Source organism: Leptodactylus fuscus, chromosome 5 (assembly GCF_031893055.1).
Source record: "Leptodactylus fuscus isolate aLepFus1 chromosome 5, aLepFus1.hap2, whole genome shotgun sequence".
Taxonomy (NCBI): domain Eukaryota; kingdom Metazoa; phylum Chordata; class Amphibia; order Anura; family Leptodactylidae; genus Leptodactylus; species Leptodactylus fuscus.
The window spans coordinates 8,877,825-8,889,824 of record NC_134269.1 but is presented as its reverse complement, the minus strand read 5'-3'; the positions used below and the strand labels follow the sequence as shown (position 1 = coordinate 8,889,824).

Sequence of the window (12,000 nt, the reverse complement as noted above, 5' to 3'; positions counted from 1 at the left end):
ACTCAGCTCTGCTACATCTCTGATGCAGCAGAGCTGAGTGTGCAGCAGGGTTCAGCGCATCTCTGATGCAGCAGAGCTGAGTGTGCAGCAGGGTTCAGCGCATCTCTGATGCAGCAGAGCTGAGTGAACAGCAGGGTTCAGCGGTTCTCTGGTGTAGCAGCAGTTCGCTGATGTAGCAGTGCTGGCTGTGCGCTCAGCTCGGGTCATCTTCGGAGTAGTCGAGCTGAACGCACGACCAGCACTGCTACATCTTGGCATAGGAATGCATTGACCAGCATTGATTGGCTGAATGCCATACAGAGTACAGCATTCAGTCAAACAACGCTGGTTCTGCTGGAGGAGGCAGAGTCTAAGATCGGTCCACAGCAGCCTTTATTCTGGATCGATCTTAGACTCCGCCTCCTCACAGACCAGCCTCTGGCAGAACCAGCGTTGATTGGCCGAATGCTGTACTCTGTATGACATTCAGCCAATCAATGCTGGTCAATGCATTCCTATGGGAAAAAGTCAGCTCACGCATATTGCAAACTGACAGGGATCCCGACATAATACAGTGACTTGTTAGATGCCCCCAGACATGCTTCCCCTGCTGTCCCAGTTGCATTGCAGGGTGTTGGCATCATTTCCTGGGGTGTCATAGTGGACTTGGTGACTCTCCTGAGTCGAATTGTGGTTTCCCCCTAAACGAGTATTTATTCCCCATAGACAATAATGGGTTCGATGTTCGATCGAACAGTCGATTATTGAGTGACTACTCGAATCGAACTTCGAATTTCGAACATTTCACTGTTCGCTCATCTCTATTAAGGATCCATTGGCCTCCTTACTCACCGGAGTCCAGAACCAGATGTCTCATAACCTCTTGACTTTTTGGACTACACATATAAGCTCTATGCTTATGCAGCCTAAATATTGTGTTTGTAGCCTTTGTAGTAAAACTTCCTCATGACAATCCAAGCCCCGGGGTGTTACAATATGTGAATTGTTTACATGGAGACATCTCATTGACATTTCCTCAATTTCCATCAATCATCATAATAAGATTATTGTGTAATATAAAGGAGTATATTCAGTTCCATTGTAATAAATGAGGAAGTGCAGATCTATGGCATCTCCTGGTGATATCATAACAAACCAAGATAGGTCAGATACAAGTTATCTTCAGTTTTCGGGGGGGTTCATGGAATTGGCCATATGGTTGGAGCTCGTGTAAGGTAACATAAGCCCAGACTCCCTAATGTAGAATGTATTTGGGTAAGGGATGTTATAGGAGGAATAGTTGGTCATGGTGTGCTGATATAATCCAGAATTACAGATATATCACATGGTGAGGTGAGATTATATCAGGAATGTGTGGATAGATTTGGAGATCAAACTTTTAATGTGATAAGATATAAGTACAGAGTAAAATGTCAGATGAAATTTGATTGACGTTCTTTTCGTCTGAACATAACTTGAGAAGAACAGAATGAATATCTATTTTTTATCTTATAGTCTGAATACATCAATAAAATATGGAAGAAAGAAGTAGAAGCTTCAGCCATAAACAATGCACATGTTTAGAATGTAACAAGAAGACCAATGAAGCCGCCATCATTCTCTTCCACCACCATCAGCACAACCACCAACCATCACCATATGTCCTCAAAGAGGTTGTCCAGGCTAAAGTATTATTTTTTAATTAGGCTGGGGGGGACGGGGGACATATTGAGGGTTTGTTCACACTTGTGCCCGGTGTCCGGTTTGTGCATTTTGACGGGTTTCCGTCTTCAGCCCCTGTGAAACTGGACAGGGGACGGAAACCCAATGGTCAGCTTTAGAACCCATTCACTTAAAGGTGTCCGCCTGCTGCCTGTCCGCGGGGAAACCATTTTTTTCAGCCGGACACACAGTCTTGCATGTCTGACTTTGTGTGAATGGGTTTTAAAGCTAACCACTGGGCTTCCGTCCCCTGTCCAGTTTTGCCGTGGACGGAGCAAATGTGAGCGAACCCTCACCTGTCCCCAGTGTGCGGTTCGGACCTGCTCCTTGGTTGTCTTCTTGCAGTGGAATTCCTCATTGGTTGCAATGACGTCAATGATTGGCCTCAGTGGTGTCGTGCACTGGGGACTTCCACTGAAAGACCACAATGGAGTTGCAGAACCGGACCGCAGTGGTAGAAATCAGAGCACCAGGGACAGGTATGTTTTTTTTTCCCTCCCCTGACCTAATTAAAAAATAAAATTTTAACCCGGACAATCCCTTTAACAACCACAAACTGGTGGTGGTCAACCATCACCCACCTCCATCCACCCACCAAAACCCATCAACACCCGCCATAACCTTTCCCTGTCGTCCCTACCAGCGGCACAATGTGGGGTATTTCGTGCCCCTGTGTGCTGGTAGGACAGGCGGAATTTTAATTAGCCATGTATTAATTTCACATGGCTTGTTCCCTTTAAGAGGGCACAGATACCTCCCCCCTGTGCGTTTTTTTCTGTCCTGTGTAAAGGATCGGACAGGTGGGGAGGACTCTGTGTCCTCCTAAAGAGAAAGAGTAAGAAGAAGTTTCAGGTACTTACCTGCTCAGACCTGTTCAGGTGTCTTCAATCATGCACTCTGCCCCTTTGGACTTCTGTCGGTCCTGCAAAGAGAATAGGTAAGATTAAAGTTACCTATTTTGCCCACCTCCCTCACGCAATCCTACCTCCTGTTCCCCGGCATCCAGTCCTGCTGGGCTTCGGAGCCGCGCGCAGCCAGCCGGCGTGTTCGCGCGGCTCCATGAGGGGAACTTCCGGTTTTCGCGGAACCTTTCCTCTGTGTAGGAGGGTTCCGGCCGGTCGTTTAGAAGTGTAACACCGGCAACTTCCGGTTTTCGGCATTCGCCGCTCCGGGACCACGCGAACAGCAGCGTTGGACACTGGAGGTCCTCAGGAGATTAAGGTACGTGCCAATGTAGTTGGCTCAAAGGGGGAGCGTGACTTGAAGGGCTAGGAGTGTTATGAAGGGCAAAGGAACGGAGCTTTTGACTAAGGCCACGCCCCTTCCGGATATGGGGCTGTAAAAAAGGGGGCAGGTTGCATCCCTCATTGCCTGCTAGTCTAATCCCTAGCTGGTTTCTCCGCTGTGGCTTGTGGTTACCGCTTCAATCTGCATTTATTCTACTGCAAACTCTGCTGAAGGTTGGTAAGTGGCCTGCAGAAGCTGGGTGAGTCTCCTCATATGGTTCCTTGAATGTACTCCTCTGATGTTTCATATTCCATGCTTAGGTATCGCTGAAAGCTAGCTTCTATTTGTCATGTCTTCCTCTTCTACCCCTCCGGGGATCAAGTAAGACGGAAGAAGTCTTCTAAAAGGAGACACCTGGCTTGCATTGATTGTGACGTTCCACTACCTGATGGTAGGTGCGGTTTTTTCGTCTGCTAATTCTCCCAATGGTGGGAGTATCCTGAATGTCATTGTTTTGCCTTTAGGCTATGACTGGTCACGCTGCCAGCAATGCAGGGGACCTCTGCGGGAGGAACCCGTTACCAGTGATATGGTAGCATGGGTCAAGGAGTACATGGTGAGTACGGTTGCCGCAAAGAGGGGAAGGGTCCCCTCCGGCTTCTAAGTATCCTTGTGTTTTTTGCAGGATGATTCTTTAAAGGATATCCGTACTTCACTGGCTCAGCTCACCAAGAAGCAGCGCGTGGAAAGGCGTTCTGCTTCACTGCCCTCCCTGGAGCGCCTCCAGGTGGAGGAGGTGTCCATATCATCGGACGATCAGTCCTCCTGTACCAGCAGACCAATTTTCCATCGGGAAAAGACTAATAAACTGCTGAAGGCCATCCGGTCGTGGGACCAGGTTGGCGAGGGGGAAGCCTCTGCGTCCACCTCTGGGAAGCGGAGGGTTTTCCAAGTGGACGCCTCCATGGCCAGCCTAATGGAACAAGAATGGAAGCAGCCGGAGAAGGCTTACGTCACCACCAGAGCTTTCAAAGCAGTGTATCCGATTGATCCCTCCCAGCTGGATCGCTGGGGTCCGCCACCCAAGGTGGATTTAGCCATCTCTAAGCTTTCCCGTCGCACTGTCGTGCCCATCGATGACGGGTCAAATCTTCAGGATTTGCTTGATAGAAGAGTGGATTCAACGCTCAAGAAGGCGTATTCGTCTGCTTCAGCCCAGGTGACGGTGGGCATCGCCTCAACGGAAGTAGCTGATAAGCTTCAAGCCCGGCTGGACCGCCTGGAACGGGATATCGACTCCGGGGTTAACAGGGACGACATCCTGGCATCCATGGGGGAGATCCGTCTCGCTACGGATTTCCTGAGAGAATCGGCAAGACAGCAGGTGAAGCTGGCTTCCAAGGCCATGGCCCTCAATACCGCCGCCAGGAGGCCCTTGTGGCTCAAACCTTGGCGGGCTGATGTCGCCTCCAAGTTTTCTTTGTGTTCCCTCCCCTTTCAACCTGGGAAGGTTTTCGGCCAAGGGCTGGACGATCTGATGGAGGGATTGGCTGATGGTAGAGGGAGATCACTACCACAAGCAACCAGAGAAAGAAGGCCTCCCCCTTCTAGGGGTCGAGGCTCCACATCTCAATACAGGCCTCAACAAGGAAGCCAGAGACGCCCCAGATACCGTCCGAAAGGGGCGGGTCGCGGGATCCCCAAGGAGGTCCCTAAGAAGAAGGGGTTTTGAGGAGACGCCGCTCTCTGTGACCAGCTCTCCCGTAGGAGGGCGCCTTTCGAATTTCCTTGTGGCATGGCATCTTCACATTCTGGACCCATGGGTCTTTCAAGTTGTTCAGCGAGGATACGCAATAGAGTTCTCCCATCCTCCGGTGGATCGTTTCATCACTACGCGGGTCTTACCAGCCCTACAACAAGACTGCCTGGAGGCTTCCGTCGCAGAATATCTCTTAAAGGGGGCCCTGGAAAGGGTCCCTCCTCCCGAAGTGGGTCAAGGAGTTTATTCACCCGTGTTCTTGGTTCCAAAGTCCACAGGAGGGTGGCGGATGATTATAGATCTTCGGTTCCTCAACCTCTTCATAAAGAAAAAACCTTTCAGGATGGAGTCCATAGACTCAGTAACCAATTTCCTATTGCGCAACGAGGTCATGGTCACCCTGGACCTGAAGGATGCCTACTTACATATCCCCATCTTCCCGCCACACAGGAAATATCTACGTATAGCCGTTCTTATGGCTGGTCACAGAGAGCACCTACAGTTCACTGCTCTGCCATTCGGCATATCGTCAGCTCCGTATGTATTCACCAAGATGGTCGCACCAGTTGCCGCCGCTCTCAGACTTCAAGGCCTCTTCGTGGTTCCCTACCTCGACGACTGGCTTATAAAAGCTCAGTCTACTTCAATTCTCCATCACCACCTCCAGATAGCCATCGCCTTCCTCCAGGAGTTAGGTTGGCTGATCAATTGGGAGACGTCAGAAATAGTGCCATCCACCCGGAAGAAATTCCTAGGGTTTGTTCTGGATTCCCAGAGCATGCAGATTTTCCTATCTCGTCCAAGGCGAGCAAAAATAGAAGCTTCGGTTCGGGGCCTCCTCAGGTCCCGATGGATCACCATTCGCACCGCCATGCGGGTCCTAGGCCTGATGTCTTCTTCAGCCAAGGCGGTCCCTTGGGCTTTATGGCACTTGCGTCCCCTTCAGATGGAAGTGTTGAGAGCCTGGAACGGATCTCCACGGGGACTGCACAGGAAGATCTGCCTTTCTCCCGGTACCCGTCTTTCCCTCAGATGGTGGAGACACCTGAAAGACGGAAGGTCCTCGGTTCAACCTCGTTGGACCCCGTTGACAACAGATGCGTCCCATTCGGGATGGGGAGCCCACCTGGACGGCAGGACTGTCCAGGGTCTGTGGAGGAATCCAGAGGTAGGAACCTCCAACCTGAAGGAGCTAAAAGCAGTGTATCTGGCGCTGAAGTACTTCGCCCCCTTTCTCGAAGGGAAGGCAGTCAAGGTCCGGTCAGACAATATGACGACGGTAATATACTTGAGCAAACAGGGCGGCACCAGGGTTCCAGCCCTACTGAGAGAGGCGAACTTGATCTTCACGTGGGCAGAGAAGAATCTGACCCACCTATCCGCTGTTCACATCAAGGGCTCCCTGAACATAGTAGCGGATCAGTTGAGTCGGGGTATCCCTGTATCAGGAGAATGGTCTCTCAATCAAGACATATTCCATCAGATTGTCCAAACATGGGGCCTTCCGGATGTCGACCTCATGGCAACCCGACTCAACGCCAAGGTGGAAACCTTCTGCTCTCTGTACCAGGAGGACAATGCCTTGGCAGTGGATGCCCTGTCCATCCCATGGAGGTTCAGGCTGATATACATTTTCCCTCCAGTTTCCATCATACCCAAGGTATTGATGAAAATCAGACAGGACCAAGTCTCGGGAATTGCCATAATCCCGTTCTGGCCGAAAAGGACTTGGTTTGCCCAGCTCATGTGGATGAGTCAAGGCAGGTATTGGAGGCTTCCCCCCCCTCCCAGATCTGGTGACACAAGGAGAGCTGAGACACCACGATCTGAGGAGATTCAATCTGACAGCCTGGAGGTTGACCAGTCCCTATTAAGGAATAGAGGACTGTCTCAAGGCGTCCTAAGGACTTTAGCCAGCGCCAGAGCCACCTCGACCAATAAGAATTACCGTAGGATCGGTAATATTTTCCAGGCCTGGTGCACGGAACACGAAGTGGACTCCTCCGATCCCCCTGTGAGGGCGATCCTGGATTTCCTTCAGGACGGCCTAGACAGAGGGCTTGCAGCTTCTACCCTGAAGGTACATGTAGCCGCTTTGTCCGCCTATCTGGGGAGGCGGTTGTCTCAGGATCCTTTAGTGAGCACCTTTATCAAAGGGGCAACTAGGCTGAGACCAGCAGTTTCTGCTCCTGTCCACCAATGGGACCTCAGCAAGGTCCTAACGGCACTTTGTGTTGCTCCATTCGAACCTCTGGAGGAGGTGGATCTAAAGTGGCTGACCTATAAGGTATCTTTTCTCCTCGCTATCACCTCGGCAAAAAGAGTAGGGGAGCTTCAAGCACTCTCATCGGAAGCTCCTTACATTGCCTTCTTTGAAGACCGTGTTCAGTTGAGATTTCTGCCAGGATTCAGGCCGAAAGTTTCTTCTAGGGCGAATGTGAGTCAGCTCATTTGCTTGCCAACCTTTTTTCCCGTGCCCACTTCCCCTGAGGAGGAGAAGTGGCATACCCTAGATTTAGTCCGGAACCTGCAGATTTACCTTCAGCGCACACGCGCTTTCAGGAGATCTGAGAACTTGTTAATAAATTATGTAGGGGGCCATAAAGGCCGCAAGGCTTCTAAGGTCACCATCTCTCGCTGGGTGAAGGAAGCAATCAAGTTGGCGTTTGTGAGTCAGAACTTACCTCCGCCGACCGTCCTAAGGGCCCATTCGACGCGGGCAGTATCGACCTCTTGGGCAGAGGTCAAGGCTCTCACCTTGGACCAGATTTGTGCAGCAGCATCCTGGTCTTCAGAATTGACCTTTGTGAAGCACTACCGACTTGATCGGTATGGCTCAGAAGCTACTGCCTTCGGGCGTACTGTATTACATTCTGCTTGTGTTTAATCTCCCACCCTTATGGGGATTACTTGCTATTTCCCCACATTGTGCCGCTGGTAGGGACGACAGGGAACAAAGGATTATGTAGATAATCTTGTTTCCCTTAGTCCTAACAGCGGCACAAGGATTCCCCCCCTATTGTTGTTTATTTTGGAATGTATGTATTATTACTTGTTATTTACGCACAGGGGGGAGGTATCTGTGCCCTCTTAAAGGGAACAAGCCATGTGAAATTAATACATGGCTAATTAAAATTCCGCCTGTCCTACCAGCACACAGGGGCACGAAATACCCCACATTGTGCCGCTGTTAGGACTAAGGGAAACAAGATTATCTACATAATCCTTTGTTCTATGCAAAAGGCAGATTTACAAAAATGTAATGAGGATACGCTCAAAAAAGGATGATCCCCAAATATAACGATTACATTTTGGGTGACTCCATGTTAACGGACTTTATTTATCACGACACAAAAACTTGACATCGGTGAGACCGACGTCATCCTTCCAGATCTTTCGTTTTTCCTGCACTCTGGTTTGGATTCCGCGTATTCCGTTTTCACAGTTATCGCTCCAGCATCCATAAACTCCCCAGGTCAGGCCATTCCCCTCTAGGACAGAACCATCCGAGCAGGTGAACTTGATGTTATTCGCGGCTGTCTTATCCCACTTGCGTCTAGGATCCACTCTCAGGCTAAAGCGTTTGAGATATCCTGACTTACACCAGAATACGGGACCCCAGGAGCCAAATCTAAGGAAAAAGCCCCAAAAATGTAAAATTAATATACATCGTAAAATTAGGGCTAACAATAGAAAGTCCCATTGAGTTACTCCTTAACATGGGTTCGTCGCAATAATTTCATTTCTGTTTTCATGGGACTCTTAGGCTAAAGCCCCATTTTGTGGAATTTATTTCAGTTAGGCTAGGTTCACACCTGCGTAGGATAGTTGCAAGTCCTACGCAGGGCAAGTTCACACATAGTTTTTTGGTCAGGATTTTGACTAAAAAGATGGCCCCCATTGAAATCAATCTGTGAGTCTCCTGGGTTTATGGGTCAGATGGAAGCTGCAATTGGAAAACTGATACCAGTGCTTATGGACCCCCTAAGGCTGCACCCCCCTCCCTCAAGTTACGCCCCTGTGTGTGAGATGTTGGTACTTACGCTCCTTCAGTGGATTTAATGATCTTCACTGCCCAAAAAGACATATTGCGTGTGCAGTGCAAAGCAATTCCATTCAGAGCCGTGTCATCTAAGATTCCTTGAGGCGGATGTACCTAAGATTAGGCAGCATTTTACATCACACGAGTATAATGCACGTCATACACTGACTATACTCAACAGTTAACCTATACAATCCTAGTCCTTATTGTTATATTAGTCAGGGGTGTAGCTAAAGACTCACGGACACTGGTACAAGAGTAAACTCGGGTACCCCCTACCCATAATCGCTTACCCATAGACCCCCATACCTTGTTTTGTTCCATCAGCGGAGCTGTGTGACGGGCTATTCTGTGCTAGAATAGTGGGGTACCAGACTGCTACATATGCCGATAGAGTCTCTGGTGAAGGGGGTCCTTAGATCCCATTGCTTAAGGGCTGGTTGCAACTACAACCCCTCTGACCCCTACTGCTATACCCCCTACAATAAATAGCATCTCACTTGCGTCCCACACAAGTCACTCTACACCAACCGTGTCCCCGCAAGTAATATTGTCCTCTTTTAGTTTACTACTTATTGCATTCTTGTGTCCCTACAAACATTAGTACCCCCATACATGTAACATTGCCCCCACTGTGCCACCAACAAGTAAAAGTGCCCACTTTCATTCCTCCATCAAGTCCCTGTCTGCCTACTGGTCTACCCTGACTGCACTCTTCTTTCTTACACGGGGTCACCATATCGCAGTGTGTTAATCCAGATTACTCCATCCGATTTCTCTACACCCCTACTGCACCAGAGAGGATCAATGCTAAAATAGAGAGGTTAAAAGAAGGTTGTCCCTGGTGTGGTGTGGATCCAATAGTTGGGATGGCCTATGGACATGCTACCTGTGAAGTCTGGCCGGCTCCACAGCCCATCACAGCTAACACAACCTCTACTTCGGCATTTGTAGCTCCAGCATGGTGGAAATACACTTCTTCCATATACAACCCCAACTCAATCCGACCTGGTTTGATGTGGACACAGAGCATGGCGCCTAGTACTGACAGTCACAGGAGATGGTGTGGACACCAGGACTGAGGCTGCTCTATCTACTGGATCCACACCAGGCCAGGAATACTACCTACCTGGCCAGGAATCCTACCCACCATAGAGTAGGAGACAAGGGATGAGGAATCAAGATACACAGGTAATGTACCCCATAGTGTTGCTATGTAAGAAAACACTGGTTAAAGAAGAGTGCAGTATGTCTTTGTATGATGTTGGAGCCCTATGAAGTCCTCCTGGCTCAGGGGCCAAGCTGCCAATGTGACCTCTGTGGCCCCTATAGCTACGTCACTGCAAGTCCAAGTCTATAAATCCATTCTATCCTTTTGTATCCATCTGTCCTTCTCCCTATCAGTCACTATTCCTACCAATATATCGGCCCCAATCCCTCTCTATATATCAGTAATTGTCCCTAATTATACATTTATCCAAGTCCTCATTTATATCCATCATACTCCCCATCTAAATGATATCCGGTCTTGCAAACATTACTTACTTTGAGTTGGAAGCCTCGGATTTCAGTTCCTTCATCACAAACCTCCATAACACCCCAGGAACCCCATGATTCTCCATTTGGGACATCTATGACGGTTCTAGTTGCCACTAAGTTCTGTAGAATTACCAAGAGCAGAAGGACGGGCACCATCTTGTCTTCTGTAGGAAGGTCTCACCATCACTATATGAAGCTGGTGGTTGAGGAACATGTCCATTGACCAAAACCTTCTCATATATATTGCAAGGAACTTGGACAGTCACCAAAAGATCTCATCTGACTTACTGATTCGGACAAAAGATTATTATTTCCTAAAGATATTTAGTACTTTCCTTCTCCTTTCTTTACTCCTTTGTCATTATTACTGTAATGAAATATTTTTTGAACTGGGGTTTCTGAGTATTAACATTTTGGTGCCCACAGCTGGATTGGCACATTGCCTTGGTCTGGAGCAGAACAATGACCTTGAAAAGCCAAAGCATGGGCAAGAACATGGCAGACAAAATTTAAAGGGGTTTTTCTATGACATTCAAGGACATTATGGCTGGTTATCAGGAGGACACTACATGTATGAGAAGATAACCCGACCACAATAAGGACATCATGGCTGGTTATCAGGAGGACACTGCATGTATGAGAAGATAACCCGACCACAATAAGGACATCATGGCTGGTTATCAGGAGGACACTACATGTATGAGAAGATAACCTGACCACAATAAGGACATCATGGCTGGTTATCATGAGGACACTACATGTATGAGAAGATAACCCGACCACAATAAGGACATCATGGCTGGTAATCAGGAGGACACTACATGTATGAGAAGATAACCTGACCACAATAAGGACATCATGGCTGGTTATCAGGAGGACACTACATGCATGAGAAGATAACCTGACCACAATAAGGACATCATGGCTGGTTATCAGGAGGACACTACATGTATGAGAAGATAACCTGACCACAATAAGGACATCATGGCTGGTTATCAGGAGGACACTACATGTATGAGAAGATAACCTGACCACAATAAGGACATCATGGCTGGTTATCAGGAGGACACTACATGTATGAGAAGATAACCTGACCACAATAAGGACATCATGGCTGGTTATCAGGAGGACACTACATGTATGAGAAGATAACCCAAACACAATAAGGACATCATGGCTGGTTATCAGGAGGTTCAAAGGTGGACAAACAGATTTTTACTAGTGATAGGAAATCCCTCTTATAGTGAAAGACTAAAAATATTGTCCATATTCAATTTGGAAAGAAGAATCTTTAGATGCGGTATAACTGGACGGTATAACTATACTGTGTGTGTGGTCAGTACAAAGAACTGGTATGTGGTTTGTTCTGTCTGAGTTGTGTACAAAGGGCCAGGGCTGATTCTTTAGAGTAACCAGACTCCTATTGAGAAGGTTACAATGGCAGATTCCATGTCTGCATTATATCAAGGTGAGATACTTACCTAATATCAAATGACACCGAGGCTTAGAATGAATTTACCTACAAGTTATGGGAATGAGCTTTATGGAGATTAGATAGTGATCCAGGGATTTATTCCAGTACTTTTATTTGTTTATGTGGCATTTGATATCTATCTATAGACTTCCCACCCTGTGGAAATCAGCCTAATCAAATGCAGTTTTTCTCTAATTCCACCCTGTTCTAAAATTTTTTTCATGTTTTCCAGTATATTCCACAGAATAGTAATTGACA

General features: G+C 48.0%; 1 protein-coding gene and 1 pseudogene across 1 annotated transcript; both read right to left on the bottom strand.

Moving 5' to 3' along the window:
• LOC142204380 (NACHT, LRR and PYD domains-containing protein 12-like) overlaps nt 1-12,000 on the bottom strand; it is a 997,553-nt pseudogene that overhangs the window by 481,840 nt on the left and 503,713 nt on the right.
• On the bottom strand, nt 8,024-10,424 carry LOC142202528 (vitelline membrane outer layer protein 1 homolog). Its single transcript, XM_075272684.1, has 3 exons — nt 10,275-10,424; nt 8,731-8,843; nt 8,024-8,318 (listed from the first exon to the last, which is right to left on the bottom strand). The coding sequence occupies exons 1-3, from the start codon at nt 10,422-10,424 to the stop codon at nt 8,024-8,026; spliced, it is 558 nt and encodes a 185-aa protein (XP_075128785.1).